Source organism: Citrus sinensis, chromosome 2, assembly GCF_022201045.2.
Source record: "Citrus sinensis cultivar Valencia sweet orange chromosome 2, DVS_A1.0, whole genome shotgun sequence".
In the NCBI taxonomy this organism is placed as follows: Eukaryota; Viridiplantae; Streptophyta; class Magnoliopsida; order Sapindales; family Rutaceae; genus Citrus; species Citrus sinensis.
In genome coordinates this window covers 5,957,048-5,974,231 of record NC_068557.1, presented here as the reverse complement: position 1 = coordinate 5,974,231, position 17,184 = coordinate 5,957,048, and the positions used below count along the sequence as shown (strand labels likewise).

The 17,184-nt window shown below is 36.3% G+C and overlaps 3 protein-coding genes across 13 annotated transcripts; 2 read left to right on the top strand and 1 right to left on the bottom strand.

The window, feature by feature from the left end:
- Positions 1-7,391, bottom strand: LOC102618671 (ABC transporter B family member 26, chloroplastic-like). Of its 11 annotated transcripts, XM_052435477.1 has the most exons (19): positions 6,816-7,391; positions 6,496-6,623; positions 6,312-6,354; positions 5,807-5,851; positions 5,531-5,653; positions 5,305-5,408; positions 4,720-4,774; positions 4,559-4,629; positions 4,316-4,418; positions 3,789-3,833; positions 3,623-3,692; positions 2,798-2,871; positions 2,040-2,168; positions 1,876-1,950; positions 1,286-1,360; positions 922-1,203; positions 755-819; positions 612-672; positions 1-520 (listed from the first exon to the last, which is right to left on the bottom strand). In XM_052435477.1, exons 1-19 carry the CDS (start codon positions 7,248-7,250, stop codon positions 440-442), a joined length of 2,064 nt encoding a protein of 687 aa, XP_052291437.1. In that variant the 5' UTR covers positions 7,251-7,391; the 3' UTR covers positions 1-439. The 11 variants fall into 11 exon arrangements, with proteins under 11 accessions (XP_052291437.1, XP_024951223.2, XP_024951224.2 ...); XM_025095455.2 differs by having other exon boundaries at positions 612-683; positions 3,623-3,833; XM_025095456.2 differs by having other exon boundaries at positions 1-516; positions 612-683; positions 3,623-3,833.
- An 11-nt stretch (positions 7,392-7,402) lies between these two features.
- LOC102618394 (uncharacterized) lies at positions 7,403-12,481 on the top strand. Its single transcript, XM_006470179.4, has 7 exons — positions 7,403-7,545; positions 7,738-7,903; positions 8,025-8,116; positions 8,199-8,298; positions 9,323-10,154; positions 10,392-10,525; positions 11,547-12,481. The coding sequence occupies exons 2-7, from the start codon at positions 7,818-7,820 to the stop codon at positions 12,400-12,402; spliced, it is 2,100 nt and encodes a 699-aa protein (XP_006470242.2). The 5' UTR covers positions 7,403-7,545; positions 7,738-7,817; the 3' UTR covers positions 12,403-12,481.
- A 2,384-nt stretch (positions 12,482-14,865) lies between these two features.
- On the top strand, positions 14,866-16,576 carry LOC102619363 (F-box/LRR-repeat protein 4). Its single transcript, XM_006470183.4, has one exon. It carries the CDS (start codon positions 15,066-15,068, stop codon positions 16,515-16,517), a length of 1,452 nt encoding a protein of 483 aa, XP_006470246.2. The 5' UTR covers positions 14,866-15,065; the 3' UTR covers positions 16,518-16,576.
- Positions 16,577-17,184: the final 608 nt, after the last annotated feature.

Genomic DNA, 17,184 nt, shown 5'->3' with positions numbered 1-17,184 from the left:
TACCGAAACTTAAAAACTATAATACCTCCACGTTAAACAGAATCTTGTTTTGTTTTCTTAAACATTTGAACTAAATTTCAAGCAAGAATCAGATTTAAAACATTTGAACTCAACTTCAAGCAAGAATCAGAAAACTATAAATCGGGAAAAAATTATCGCACAGCAGTTCCGCATTCAGCAATTCGGTGTCTCTCGCATTTCGGATTGTCATCTCTCTTCAAGAAAATCTCAACTTAAAACAACCCAGCTGTACCTTTTCCCCAGGCTTTCGGCTTTGGTTCTCTATTCAAGCCTTACTAAACAACGGAAGGCATACGAGTTTTTTATTTTTTTACTTCTTCCCTTCTGTTTAGAATTCTTTAATGCAACACATTGTAAGTGCATGCTTAATTAGCCATACTTTGTTAAGCAATCACGAATTCAATGATACAATCACCATTCAAGTCAAGGATTCTGTTTGTCTTTTGACTAACTTTGCATACAACCTGCCTTTGTGAAGGAGCTCAGCGTGATTACCTACCTGTGCACGGACACAATAAGTCATAACTTTTATGTGTCCTAGTTGGCATTAACCAAGAGTTATTTGAAACAAGCAAGACTAGGATCCTAACCTCAATAATTCGACCATCATCAATTACAACAATTCTGTCAACAGCTTTAATGGTAGAGAGCCTGAAAAAAAGCTATTTTTCAACTTAATCCACAAATAATCAGGGAAAACAAAAAAGCACCGAACAGATGCAAGAAAACTCACCTATGTGCTATGACAATGACAGTTCTCTTTGTTTTACAGTCATTTCTGAGAGCATGAAGAACCCCCTAAAAGATTGGAAGTAGAAGAATTCTTCAGCAACAGTGAGCTAGCCGAATTTATAACAGATCTTGCTTTTATTTCTGTAGTAAAGAGTCAGGAGTATTTGCCTTTACATAGTGTTCACTTTCTGAATCCAGAGCACTGGTAGCTTCATCAAGCACTAGAATAGCTGGATCTCTGAGTATGGCTCTAGCGATAGCAATTCGCTGCTTCTGCCCTCCACTGAGCAAATCATCATCCACAAGGGTTTCATAACCACAGGGAAGAGATAAAATGAATTCATGCACATAAGCTTGCTTCGCAGCCCATTCTATATCTTCATTTTTAACATCTTTAGGGCAACCATACATAATGTTTGACTTGATATCCATTTGAAGGAGCTGAGGTTCCTGCCATCAATGAAAATCCAGGATAAAATACTGCAGCTGTGTGTTGGTAAGATCGAATAGATTTTATGATGTGAAGTTGAACCTGTCCAACAAATCCAATTTTTTCTCTCAGCCACCTTATGTCCAAGTCTGTAAGTGGGAAACCATCAATATAGATCTGTGATCAGAGCACTTATGCATGTGAGATCCAACTAGACATCCAGAATACCAAAATTTCATGCACACAGAAAGAAGAATCTAGAAACAGAATGCTCAAAAAAGAAGAAAGGATAAAGAACCACAAGGGCAAGAAATGTAAAATAATGAACAACAGCCATAATAGAATAGAGAAACTCAATCATGCATGTATTGGAGGGCCAGATATTGAAAATAATGGAAAATAGCCACAAAGGGAGAAATCACGCTCGAGCCAACCCTCCTTACCCCCGTTATGTATGTATGTATTAATAGGCATAGACTACAACTTTTAATTAGCAATCAGAATTAACATATAGATGCGTTAGTTCCAATGAGTCCATGTTCAATAACAAAATCATGTTCAATCCAGTACTGTTTACATTTTAATTGCTATTTAAAAAAAATACTTATATTTCTGAAGACATTCTGAGTAAAGGAGAATTTATGTTCTAAATGTTAAAGCTGATGTTTCATTATAAAGCAAAGTTAGCATACCTGACCATCACTTGGTTCGTACAGACGTAGTAAAAGATTGACAAATGTGCTTTTTCCACTGCCACTTAGACCAACCTTGGCAAAATAGGTATAGACTCAACCAGAAAATCTTTGTTCCATCATTAAAGGAAAGATGCTGACAGATAGGCAAAGATATTTCTTACAATTGCAACCACTTCATTTGCTTCTATGGTAAGGCATACATGATTTAGAATTGGCACCTGTTTACATATCAGATGACAATAAAGACCAATAAGTTCAACAGAAGCCTCCAAAGCCCCAAGTCCACCACCCTAAATAGAAAATAACTGTAAAGAACAAAGCAAGAAAAAGAAAAGAAATGAAATTTTGGAAAATAGATATTAATAAATAGCTCATAAGTGCAGGCAACCCTTTTAAAATTAGCCAGAGCTTGATACATAAGCCTTTTCAACATGTCATATGAATTATGCAAGAGATGCCCATGGGAGACCAGTGAATGAGAAAATCAGGGCCCTCCTCATACTGTTTCCGTGTGCTGTTTGAAAAACGAAAATACTTAGAAACAACTTGTTCCTAGCTCTACGTTATATTCAAACATTTTACAACTGCTAAAAGAACATATAAGCGAAACGAACCACTATATCCTTTTTTTTCCTTTCTTTTTTCCCCTTTTTCTCCTTGAGAGTAGGCAAAACCAGAACATCTAAATTACCAGATCAATTTTTAGGAAGCAGAAAAGGAACCAAGAGAAACTGAAGAGACAAAAAAAATTCTAAAAAACAAAGCTAACATAACTATAGAATATTACAGAATCCGCTCAACAACTAAAAAGGCCTAAATGCATGCTTTATTACATAATTTTATGTCACACAAAGGAAGCAAAAAGAAACTGTTTTCACCCCAAATAACACTTTTTAGAAATTGAGGACAAAAGACATACTGTTGGCCTTGATGGGTAATGAAAAGATATGTTGACAAACTGCACATGTCCCATCAGCCTCTGCAATTTCACTCCTGTGAAAAGCAGATGCAGGATCAAAAATTGCACATAAACAGTAACTAACTTTTCAATAGAAGACTTGAATGAAAATGGCCATGGAGCAAAAATCACATAGGTAACTAGCACTTGGATCGACAGTTTCTCATCTCAAAAGGACCTATTAATAAGATATCTCTTCCCAATACTTGAAGGTTGAAGTTCTTCCACCTGAGAATGGACTCAGATATACGTCGGAACAAAATTTACCAGCACCAATGACAGAAGATAAAAATTGACCCTAGTTGTGAAAAGAAATCTAATAACTATAACAATAGTAGCTTTGAAAAGTGCAGATATCCCTGATGCATATATGTCAAGGATCTGTTCCTTCAAAGTCCTTCATATTAGTCATCTAAAAACTAAACCCCAAACCCGACTGCAGTTCAACACATTGCAAGTTCATAAAAAGAAACGATAATAAGGTGATAATAACCTTTCAGAAAAGAAAGGTAATAGTTCCCAATTGAGCAATTCTAGCAGAAACCATATTTTGCAAAATGACAAAGGGATATACGGCGCCAGATACATGCTTCAGCGAAATCACAGCAATGCATGCAGTGAAACTAGTCCATGTAATGCAAAGAAATGCTCATTGAACCAAAAGAAAACCACCAAGGACACTCACACCCTTTCCTCAAAGAAACTACAAGACAGCACTTAAACTAAAAGGCAACCACTAAGAACACAAGCACACTTCCCCCAAAGAAACTACAAGACAGCACTTACCTTCTGATAAGAATTGATTGCTGGGCAAGAGATCTATCAATTGGAAGACTTTTTCAGTTGCTCCAATGGACTGCAGTAATGAGGATAAATTGTCTACCATCCTCCAAGTTGCATAAATCAGCCACTCACAATACAATACGTACTTGGTAAGCTGCTCTGGTGATACCTGACCAATCATGATAGACATCCCTCCAAGTAGCACTGCCATAACCTACAAAGTTTCATAAAAATCAAACTTAAACGGATATAATATGTTACATTATTATAAAAACTGCAGCATTTTTAAACCTCATTGCTGTTGTTCATTGAAGATAAAGTAAAACAAATTTAGTGAACAGAAATGCAAGTATTTGTGATCCATGATGTCTTAGATCAGATATCTGATGCTAACAAATAGCAAATCAAGCACCTAGTGCATATTATATGGATGTGTACCTTTCCGGTTATCTAGATTGAGAGAGAATGCTTTCTCAAGATACAAAAGAGGAAGATATAAAATTTGATAAACAGTTTTTCATTTCTCTATTTCCATTTTTCCTCTTCCTCATGCAGTGAAATACAAGTTGCCCTCGGTGAATAATCGATTCATGTCAAGGTATGCATTTATTGAAAGCCCATATCAACTTAAGAAAGATGAATGGAAGCAAAGGAGTTTTATGGAGAAAACCTCAAATTTTATGGGTTTTTCCAAACCTGTGTTGAACGATAAAGAGTGATGAAACTCATATTCCAGAGTCCATAAGCCATGCTTTCACGAATGCGTATAAAAGCTAATTTCTCCAGCCATATCTTGTACCTAGCAACACCATTAAACATCATTTAAATTTTGATATGATTATGTATCACAAGACATGTACATGTGCTCCCTACTTGCATGCAGGTGTGTCAAACATAAAGAAAAGAAACTATAGGTGGTTTATGGACATGAGTTATTGCCTTCCAAGTTCTTTTTCTTCTGTTCCATAAACCCGGACAGTTCGCATCATGCAAAGTGTTTCTTGTGCAACCTGAATATATAGACAATAATAGATCAAATTGAGATGTTACACATGCAACAGAATTCTCCGCAGCAATCTAAATCAGTCTCCTGCTTTTACATTATTGGCATGAGCATTGCACTCTTGGGTTAACACAGAAGCTCTCTTTTGATACCTAACAAAAACAACTCACATTAATATCACTGACAAATATCAAAAGGTTCGTCAAATACAACTTTAAGAGAAGAAAGAAAATAAGAATAAAAGAATCACAAAGTAGTTGAAAGTTGTAAAAATGCAAGTTATAGTTTGATAAAATGCATTATCTCAACCATGCATAGTAGGAAAGATTTCACTCTCAATATGACAGAATAACCATATCAAAGAAAAAAGATAGCACTTTACTTCTCTACAGACATCAAGAAAGATTCTATGCTCCTATGATTATATTTGCAAATATTAGGCTACAAAAAATTTTAATGCAATGAATATAAAAGCACCAATCTACAAATTGAATGATTATCAAGGCCGCTAAAACTTATATAGTACAAAGTTTTGGCATGGTTGGTAACATGGTATCAGAATTTTTTGACCACTAGGTCTTGTGTCTGAAATCCTTTATTGTATTAACTAAATTAAAACAATGATATTTTGTGTTTGCCTATGTGTTTATGATTCAAAGGGGGAGAATATGTAAATACTTACTGGCCATAAACTGAAACGATGATAGACAGAAAAGAGCATATGAGCAGTGCCGATAATGTGAGTGGCCAAGATAAAGTCAGCAAGTTAATGAATGCACCTGCTCCCTACTTAGTAAAAACAGTACAGGAAAAAGGAAAAATTCAGAAGTCAATCAGAGTAAAACTAATATCAAATGACGATTCAAAGAGAGAAAACAATTTCTGGAGGGACAAAAATGAAAAACAACCTGAAGAGAATTTCGTAATATCATATTAATATCATTTCCAATGACATTAGACAGTCTTTGACAATCTGCAGTGAGCCTACTTGTCAATCCACCAACTGCTTCTGTGTCGAAAAAGTATACGTCCTGCATCAAAGGCGGAGACACCAGAGATTATTATACACAATTGATTTCAAAGAATAGGAAAAGAAAACAAGGAAATGAAAGCCTTTGCCAATATGCTGGTAAAAAAGTAAATGGCACTTGGTTGAAAAACACACACTAAATTTTAACACCCGCCTGAAATAGAAGGGCTGAATACAGAGTTTCCCGAAGACGTTTAACCTAAGAAATGTAGCAGGGGGCATCAATGGATTATAAATTCAATTCGTAGGAAAATAACTATTAAAAAGAAGAATAGATTATTTCATGATCGTCAAAATAACAATAGTAATTTCTAATTGCAAAAAAGAACAGATTAAGTATAAGTAAGCAGAACAAATTGATCAAAAGTGACGACAACCATAGATCAAAGGTTTCCACCAAGAGAAGATACTGATCACGTATAATTAAAAGAAATAATTCCAAGCACGCCCTAATAAAATCATCAAGCCAACAAATAAAACCTGGAGTTAAGTTTACTGAAACAATCGCTTAGGATTCACTGACTATCCAGAATGAAATGGGCTACCGTTTTCAGAAGTACAGAGAGAAATATACCAGATATCTCGCAGCTTCTCAAAAATTCAAAACTATCATGCAAATTAGATATTCGAGTATAATATAGACTTAGGCAAACTCTCACCAGGACTATATTTGCAATGCTAAAACAGCCACTTCGCAAGCCACTGTAATTTAACCGACATTAGAAAATCAATTGGGCACCTCAGTCAAGAAATCAAATAACAAATTTACAAAAGATAGCAGGCTATATTTCAAAATATTTCATATTTTTTGAAATGAAAAATTTACTGCACAAAAAAATTTACCTGAATATCCCGGAGGTGACACATAACAAAACCAAGAACCTCGAGCTGTTATGGAAAACCATTGCCTCCTCTCTCTGAGCTGAAAATACAGCTTCGGCCAATATCCGTGGCATAGAGATCTCTGAAACCTGCAGCATTTCATCATAAACCTTAAAGCACATAAAATTTTTTATCGAATTACTCAACATTTCAATTATGATGCAAACAAACAGCAAGATGATTCAGTATTAGTATTACACAATCTGTTCTCCGTAGTAATAAGTAAAAAAGAGATAAAATAATTAAATTTAAAAATAAAAAAGAAGCAAAAGCAAACGAACCGCAGCAACAATCAATGAAGCAACAGCTACAAGGACAATCCATTTATCTCGCCCAATTAAATTCCACATTCTACTAAGAGCTATCCACACAGTAATTGGGTTCGCTGTTGGATTTTCAGCTTCTTGACCGTTTCTCAAATTCCACCAGCTACCGCCGGGAAAAACCTGCCGTATAAAGGCGACCAAATCTTGAAAATAATCGAAAAATTTTATGATATTGTCATTGCTTTCATTATTCGGAACTCCACTGTCGGTGAATGCTGAATTTGTAATTGGAAATGAAACCCGTTTGAATTTTTTATTATTAGAAATAATTTGAAATTGGTGTTTGGTTTTGAAATGTGGAATTTTGACAGTGAAAATTGGAAGTGGCTTGGTGTGCGTGGGATAGAAGGTGGTGACAGAGTGAAGGTTCGTGTGAGGAGAAGTGGCCATCAGGCGTAAATTAGCCGACTGCAAGGGGCTGTTTTGGTAATTTCATATAATTATCATCGTAGCCCCGACGACCCAACCGGGAAAACACAGAAACGTCCGTCTGCTTGACGAGTTAGAAATTAAAAAAGACTCTCGAAACAGCGTCGTTTCTTAAAAAAGTTATCAAGGGCTTAGAAATCGAGACGGCCCAGTTACAGCAGATCTGGCCAGAACAAAAAGCCCAAGATCCTAGCACTCCCGATAACAAATCCCCTCACCGGCTCCAACTCCCATCCTCTCCGTCATTATCAATCAGGCAAGATTATTTTATTCTTGATTTTCTCAATAAAAATGTACTTTATTTAAGTTTTAAATTTAACGTTATTTGTTGTTGAATCTAGAAAACTTAATTGCTACTTGTTAACTGAAGATTTGAGCTCGGCTTGTATATTTGTTAATGAAAAATTGATAACATGAAACACTGATTGTTAATTCTCTTCAATTTCAGTAACTATGGAGCTAGTAAACGGTTGAAAGAAAAAAAAATACTTCATATTAATCATTTATTGATTGTATCGTCGATTGATCATGGCCGAGACCGAGGTTTCTAAGAAAAGAAAACGGCCAATTGTGCGTCTAGCGGTCCTCCTCCTCTCACACAGCGTCCTCGTTAGGTACTGATACTACGATTCATCCAAAATGCATTCATTTTTTTTTCAATTTGATATTCTTATTCGTCTTAATTCAATTTGATTTTTCTTTTTTTCTGATTTTTCTTTCGGTGTTTGCTTTCAGTGTCATTTGTTGCACAGCAGGAGTCTTCGGTCTGTTACTCCTACCTGTACTTGCCAAGAACACTTACATTTCCGAAAATGCTCTCATGCCAGGTCATTTCATTTCTTTCTTGCTATTTAGATTTTTTTTTTTTGTGGTTAATTATTATTCATTTTCACTGATGTTGTTTTACAGGTTCCGCAAGTTCCATGCTCTCCAATCAGGAAGTTTCGGAGGCAAATAAATTGATTAAGGAATTAAATAATTTGCATTCAAACCCTTTGGGTGCAACCACGTATGTCATTACTAATTTAGTCTTTTTTTTCTTTTTCTTCCAACTGCTGAGTTATCTATTATTACCATCATACATTGAATAATTCTTTTCTTTTTTTTTTTGGAAATTTCCTAAATTGAACATATCAACCTATAATATTTGTGTAATATTTGTGGCAATGATTTCTCGGGTTTGGATTGAGGAAAAATGGAGAGAACAGAAGTGAAATGGCAGAAGGTCTAACATTTCTCTTTTTCCAATTCTCAAGTGAGGGAAATTAGAAGTATCTTCTAGTTAAGCTATTTTTTCTTTTTTTCTTTTTTTTAAATATCAAAGTTTAACTCTTAGAGCAAATGAAACATAAGGAATTATCACTTTATGGAAGAATCACGATTATCTTTCCATTAGCTTCTCTTCATTTCTAGCAATATCCAAACTAGAGATAAGATATTAAAGTCCATCCAAAACCATTTTGCTTCACTTCTCTCATAACTTAAGTTGCTGAAGAATTAAAAAGGTTGATTTTCTGGGTCCACACTTGTTTGAAAGGTGTTAGGCTTTAAGTGAAGGGAGTTAGCTGACCAAAAAGGCTGCTTAAACTAGTTTCACAGATCTGCGGGTCTTGTTCTTGTTTATTTAGTGTTCAGATGAAACTACAAAGAGCAAGGGATGAGGTTGAGTACCTTGGAGAGTTTTAAGTGATGATGACTTGATTAGTTTGTCAAGACAATGAGGGAATGGCCCTGACATTTAGTTGAACAAATATAATTTCTTCTTGTTGTTTTATCTTTCCTTACAGCGGATACCTTACATGTTATGCAACTGGCTACAGATTATGTTTTAGGATTTTAAACAAGTTGCATTTTGGATAGGTGTATTATGTGCTGGTCTTCACTTCTCTAGATTTTGACCTCTTATCTTCTTTCTGTTTTTGTCCTGTGAAATCATAGTTTTAATGCCAACCTATACCATTACACTTAAACTACCAAATGAAAGGAAAGGCTGTGACGCCATTCTGTGTTTAAACCATTGCATTTTTTGACAGAGAAAGTCATGGAATCGTAGCCAAGTACATGTCCAACTTGGGTGCTCAAGTTAATAATCACAAATTCCATCCTCAACTAAATCAATTTCATCCATTGCACTTTTTCTCTGGCCCTGATTCTGGGGTAATGCAAGAGAACTCTACTCGTTCATTGTATGGCATCAACACTGTTGGAATCATAAGAGCTCCACGTGGGGACGGGAAGGAAGCTATTGTATTGGTGACTCCTTATAATGCTGTGAAGGGTGGTGTGCGGGAGACTTTATCCTTGGGCATTGCATACTCTGTATTTTCCTTGCTTACCCGAGTTACATGGCTGGCCAAAGATATTATATGGCTCGTGGCTGATTCTCAGTATGGAGAATATGCCCCTGTTGCTGCTTGGCTCAGAGATTATCATACTCCAGCATTCAGTAATTTGGACTCACTAAATACTGAAACTTGTCATGTTGGCAATAATAATTTTGAATCGAAGATATCATACGGTATTAGACGCTCTGGGACTATGGCAGCTGCCCTGGTGTTAGGAGTTGCTTATGGAAATGAAAATGAGGACACTCTTGGCATTTATGCCGAGGCATCCAATGGCCAGATGCCAAATTTGGACCTCATCAACATTGTCCATTATTTGGCTGTTCATAGGCAAGGTTTGCGAGTAAAGGTGGAACAATTTCATTGGCTACTTAATTCCAAATGGGTGAAGAGCTTGGGTGAAGTATTTGAATCACTGGGAAAAATGGTGAAAACCTTAAATCCTGATTGGAAGCTCGGTATCTCAGCTGCGGATTATGTTGAAGGTGCTGCTACACTTGCAAGTTCATTATATCATCAGGTGGTTTTTTCTCTAGTGGTTAAATTAATCGTTCTTCATTTAGCTCTCTCTCTCACACACACTCATACTGTATCTGGGGAAGTTGGTCTTTGCTGGCAATGTGTTACCCTTTTTCATTTTGGTATCAAATGCTGTGTGTGTCCAAACTTCTCCATAGTTATGGGATTGGAGTTCTTGTATACTTATTTGACCATTGGTGTGTTGTTAGTTAATGCATATATTTGCCTCTGCTGTTAGGCACTTGGTGTTCCCACTGGCCCTCATGGTGCTTTCCGTGATTACCAAGTTGATGCAATCACTTTGGAATTTTCTTTGAGAATTTCTTTTGACAGGCTGGACAGGCGAAATGACTTCCTTCTTCATGGTGGCCGGTTAGTCACTTTGAGATCTCTTCTTATTTTTCTCTTTATTTGGTTTACACTGATGAATGCTTTCTGGCGTACAGAATAAATGGCTTGCTAGGTGGTATTACCCTTTTTCACTTTTGAAACATAGGTGGTATTACTTTTAAACAATACAGTCTCCATGATTATTTGGGATTTTTCCCTTGTTTACCCAAGTTCAAAAAATTGTTTCATTTCTTATTTCAATTACCAAAGGGACTTTTGAGCCTGGGATTGGTTTATGTCATCACACGAAAAGGTCTGTGGATGTATGATAACTCGTATGCTTTATATCATCTGATTGTCCGTAAACTTTTTTTTAATTATTATTATTATTAATGTTAATAGTTTCTGCTACTTGGCTTTTATCTGTGTGGTGTTCCTCTTATTTCTTTTTCCTTTTTTTTTTTCAAATGACTCTAATATGTGCTGTTACTTCTTTGCTTTAGCCTGGGTAGTCAGGGTTATTTGATAAATATAATTGATTTCTTTGAAAGAGAAAAATACTATTTGCTTTTTGCTGAGTCCTGGTCAGATGCCCTTCTCTTGTGAAACATATCATACAAATCAAACAAGAGTTCTCTAAGCAGCTTGAAGGTTTTATAGGATATAAAAAACAAAAAATTTTAATCAAGGAGTGTAGTTTTTGTTAATATCCATGTATTTTAGAGAGTTCAACTTCAAGAAACAATATAGTGCAATTTACAGTGTGAACTAAATCAAGGTAGAAGTTTTGGCATCAGAACAAATTTGATGTAACTATCCATTTGGTTGTTTTTGTAACAAATAAATGTTCATTACTTCTGAAACATTCAGAGTTCTTACAATTCAGGAAGTATATATATATATATATATATATATATTATAAAAAAGGTCAAATGCTCCATATAATGTAGTTCTTGTTTTTGTTTTTCACTTCTGTGACGTGGATTCTATAATGTTATCTTAAAGTTGAAGAATCACTCTTTTTCCTGCCATTGTATTTAAAAATTTCCATTGCTTGATTCAGGTTGATTGAAGGAGTTATTCGATCAGTAAATAACCTGCTTGAGAAGTTTCACCAGTCATTCTTCCTTTACCTTTTGACATCTCCTAGTAAGTTTGTTTCAGTGGGAGTCTATATGATTGCTTTCGCTCTCCTTGTAGCACCACTTCCTGTGGTTGCAGCTTCTCTCTATGCTAAGACTCTTGATCTGAATCCTACTTCGGAGAAAGACAAATCTGCTACTTCTAACGAGCTTGGGAGTGTACTCCAATCATGGAAATGGCTTAATTCTGTGAAAACAGTGTTTGTAGTTCACTTCTGGGGAGCTACTGTTTCCTTACTCCCATACTTCATCTCCCAAATACCTGATAGTGACCCAACTACCAACTTTTCAGTCTGGATTCTGCTTTCAATTCTGAGCCTTGAAATCTTGCGCTGGATTTTGGTTTCGCCATCTTCACATATCTATGGGCTTCCTCAAGGAGAATGGGCTACCTTGAAATCAGCAACTATCTCTTCTTTCTTCATTGGCTTGGGTCTGATGTCTGTCATCAATTTTGCTACTGCAGAAATCGGGGCTCTACTGATGGTCCCAATGGCTTTGATGGCTCACCCACTGAAACTTGATGTGAGGGGCCAGAGTTTGAGAAGTATTTTGAGGATGATTTGCAATCTGGTTCTAGGGGTTATCACTTTCCCTCCAGCTACATTTTTTGTGTTTAAGGGTGTGATTGAAGGTTTCAGTGGCATTAATGCTGGCGATTTCTGGAATTGGGTTGAATCCCTTTGGGCGTGGAATAGTGCTACTTACCTCTACATAGGTATGGTCCACCTACCTTGCTGGGTATTATGTGTTCAAATTTTACTTCATCCTTGTTAACCCGTCTTAGTCAATTTTTTCTGTACATTAGTGATTGACTAGACCTGCAAATCAAAAGATCCAGAGCATTTTAACTCGATCTAATGTCTTTGCACCTCATTTTCTGTCTGATAGATAGATCTGAGCTGCATACAGAGATAAAGGTCTTATCAGGATTTGATAAGTTTATCTATGGAGGCCATTATTTATCAATCATTAGATTTTAAAATAGGGGACTTTCAAGTGGCTAGAGCCAGTTGAAGCTCGGGATTATGAATGATGAAACACTACAGGCTGGAAGACATAAATTTAGCATTCCTAATCATCTGATATATTTGCTTCAGCTGCACGATCTTAGTGTGACTGTGTAGCTTCAAGTGTCTCATATAATCAGATCAAGGGCCCAACAAAGTCATAGCTATACCAATGCTTCAAATAGAATTTGTCTTAGGCATATATACTCGTGTGCATGTCTGCTTGCATGACATGCTGTGGCAGGTCGAAGAAGACAAAATATTTAACTTTTCTCCTGTATAGAGTACGGGAATATAGACAGGCTTTCTTCAGACAAAAGGGAATCAAACAAAGATGCCCCTTTGCTTTCTTGTGGGATGCTGTTATTAAAGGAATTTGCTTAGAAAAATGTCATTAAAAGATTATTGAAGTAGAAGAAAGAGATTGATGAGGACCAGGTGCCTTGCTGATGTAGATTATGCACTTAACTAACAATCTCATTGTATTTGTTGGCATCGTTTTACACTGATGTTAGTGGCCATATGAGGCTATAGATCGATGGTTTATATGCTCTCTCGAATCTCAATCAACCTGTGGCTGTGGTACTTTGATCTCGGCAACACCACTGAGTGCGTGTTAAGCAAAAACACAGACGGAACTGGTCTCTCAATTGAGCGAGTTAGCAGTGTCATGCAACTCGTGCCCTTGTTTTCTTCAATAACATAGATAGACAAACGTAAGTGGCAGAGGCTAAATAAGTAAATAGAATGATGGATGAATGTGCGGCTGAAAACTTGTGGAAGATTTGATAAAACGACAATGGGTATGAATCTTACTAGATTTTGTAGTACATCCATGCACCGTTCCTTTAGATTTGGATACTTGAAACAAACCGAGTGACCCACCATGTGATGTGTATCGAATTCACATAATTCAGAAGTTTTGTGACAGCGTGGATCCCAAAAGCTTCCCGGGGTTTCTTTGAGAAGATTATGCATTGATATATTATTATATATTACTCATTACTGTATATACGTATGGATGTATGTATGGATGTATGTATGTATGTATAGTTTAGCCCAATAATTTATCAGCTGAGTTAAAAAATCTGCGTCTAATAGAGGTTCCAATTTGAATTGAACCCTATGGAACTCAAATAGCCACCCTCAACATGGTGAAGGCAGCGACTCACCACTATGCTTGGAGCGAGAGTTGTTGAGGATAAGTATTGCTGAGCAACCACGTCTCCCCATCCATCCAATAATTGAAGGATCATTTTGCGAATGTGGGAACCTTAAAATACAGGGCGGCGTATCTTTTGCCTTTTGGATTGCTGAAATTTTTTCTCTTATTTAGAATTTTATTTACCAGTTTATTTATGGGATAATTTTGTCCTGCACCCAATTGTTTCAACATTTTTCACCACACACCCATATGTTTCGAAAATATTCACTCCACACCCAATTCCGTTAATTTGACCGTTTATTCTAACGGTCAAAGGGTAAATTTGAAAATTCATATCCTAAATATTATTTGATGATGATAAATTAAATTTATTTGATAATTTAATTGATGAAATTATTATTAATTACCTTTAAATAAATTTTTTTAATGTAAACATTAATTATTAAATTAATATTTTATCTCATTTTATTTTTCTCTAATTCAAGATAAGGGGTATTTTGGACATTTACTTAAATTTCAAATAGCTCCGTTAAACATAACGGTCAAATTAACGGAATTGAATGTGGAGTGAGTATTTTCGAAACATATGAGTGTGTGGCGAAAAATGTTGAAACAGTTGGGGGCAGGACAAAATTAACCCTTTATTTATTTGAGGTGTATAAAAATTTAGTAAGAGGTGACGTAGTGGCCGCTTATGGATTTTGGACACGAGCAAACAAAGCATGGTTCTCAAACTCGCGTAAACAGTTTGTGAAATCACACGCCTAAATACACCATTATTAACCGTAACACTTGTTTATTTATTGGAAAACAAGAAATGCACCTGCCAACTGTTTGAGTAAATTACCCAAAAGGAGTAGCGACAAATTTAAATTGTGCCTAGAGAAGATGGGATTCGGTGGAAATGGCTTCGTTTGTTTTGATCCACAAGTTGCTTAAGAATATGGCTTTTGCATCTATTAGAGGGAAAGCTTAAAGCTTTTGGCCCCATCCCATTAACATTCCTTGTACTCTTTTACTGTAATAAGAAAGTGACATACACGCTCCTGAAACAGCGTTTAAAGGAGCAACTTAAATATAATGCCACCTCCACTTTCTATTCTTCTCAATATCTCTACCTAATCACATTCATTTTCTCTGTCCTAACAAGAACCAGTAGTTATTAGGAACCCAAACTCAAACACTCCCAAAAGCTAACTATTTGAAGCGCAGAATTGAGAGACGTGTTAGAAATTGAAGAAGATAGAGTTGGAAAAAAAAAAAAAATGGAGAACATGTTGTGTGATGAGCTGCTTCAAGAAATATTCACAAAATTACCCACAACGCCATCATCATCATCTTTATCAGTTTGTTTGGTTTCTAAGCGTTGGCTTAATCTTTACAGAGCTTCAAAAACCTCTCTTTCTCTCAGAATCATCCCTGACAATTCAATGGTATTTTCCGTGTCATCTCTTTTATCTAACTACCCTTTTGTTTCCTCTCTTTCTGTTGCCTTATCATCTTCTGAGTCAACAGCAACAACATCCTCTAGAAGCAACCCCAGTTTCTTTGACCGTCTACTCTTTGTAGTCTCATCTTCTTGTTCCAATCTCAAACACCTCCGTTTCTCCGCTGGTCCTGTCTCTGTATCTTCTTTGTTATCCCTTTCTGAAGCCTGTAATCATCTCACTTCTCTTACAGTTTCTCTCTCTAGGCCTCTTTATTTCAACTGGGTTGCTTCTTTTTCTTGTTTAAAGGAATTGTCTGTTTATGCTTGTGATGCTGATGAGGTTGAAAATGAAGTTTTTCGACGTTATGGAGAAACTGGGTTGTGTTCGAATGAAGAAATTGATACAGTATTGGGTTTGGAGAGTCTTTGTTTATCCGGGATTCGATCAGAGGATACGGGTGTTGGTTGGCTGTGGAGGAGCTGTAAAAGGCTTAAAAAGTTGCAGCTAAAAAGCTGTTCAGGTATTGGAGATGGAGGATCATTTGCAAATTTTGTCAAGTGCTCGCAGGGTCTAGAGGAAGTTAAGCTAAGGACTTGCAGGAGTATAGTTGATGTGGTGTTATTGAATTTGGCTGAGAATTGTGATTCTTTGAATTCTCTATTGGTATATGATGGTTGTAGTAGAGAGGGTTTGCTTCAATTTATAAGCCACTGCAGGTGTAATTTGCAAAAACTCGATCTTCGGTTGCCCTTAGACCTCAACAACGTTCATCTTTCAGCTGTTGCAGTGAAATTCAGGGGTTTATCAGTTCTTAGGCTTCAAAGTTGTTGTCTTGTTTCCGGCGATGGCCTAAAGGCTCTTGGAGTTGCTATGAGTTCAGGGCTTGAGGAATTGGCACTCATAAATTGTGACGTTGTTGATAGGGAACCGGGTTTGCTGGCTTCACTTGGACAAAATTTGAAGCAGTTGAGGAAATTGGACTTGTCTTATAACGAAATGTTGCTTGATAAAGAGTTCATGGCGATGTTAGTTTCTAGCAATTACCTGACTGAATTGAAGTTGAGAGGGTGCAAAGGGCTCACAAGTATGGCAGTGGTTTCAATGTCAAAGAGTTGCAAGAGGTTGCAGACTGTTGATATCATGCATTGTTGTCGGGTTGGGGCTGAGGCTGTTGAGTTGTTTGTTCTAAATTCTCCACAGTTGAGACGTGTAGAGGTAGATGAAAACAAGCTTTCTGATGTTGTGAGGACATGGGCGTTGCAAAAATTTATTGAGGTTGTCGTTTGATTGCTGGAAGAGTGAAAATATGATTTCTGAGTAAATTATATTAAAAAACCCCCCCCCCCCCCCCCCAAAAAAAAGGGTATATGCTCACAGATCTTTTTCTAGGTTTGTTGTAATTATTTCAGCTGTTCATGTTGTGTGTTAGAAGTGCTGGTTTTGTTCACTGGATAATTAAGTTTAAACAAATGTTTGATATTTATAATAAAGATTTTTTTCTCCATGGCTCAATGCCACAATATCATATATCAACTTTAATTATTATTATTATTTTTTTGCTTCCTATGCCACTGACACTACAACAACCGACTCATACATCCAACAGTGCACTGATTATGAATGCTGCTCTTGATTTTATTTCACTTTCCCTAAGAGTCATTGTCTCAACATTTATCCAATACTTGAGGAGTAAGAAAATACTTTGAATTACTATTTGTCTAAATCAGAGTGTAGGAATAGCCCTACTATTGTGAAGAATGAAGATGCGTGCATCACACTTTATTAGGAAAAATTGAATAGCAATTTTCCTGTGGTGGTCACTGTTATGGCTTGGAAATGCTTCTGTACTGCATAGGAATACTTTCTTTTTACTCTCCAAATCACAAGCTTAAAAGTTTGCTAGAGTTTTAAGAAACTGCTGTACAACTTTCAGTATATATCATTTGAATTTGTC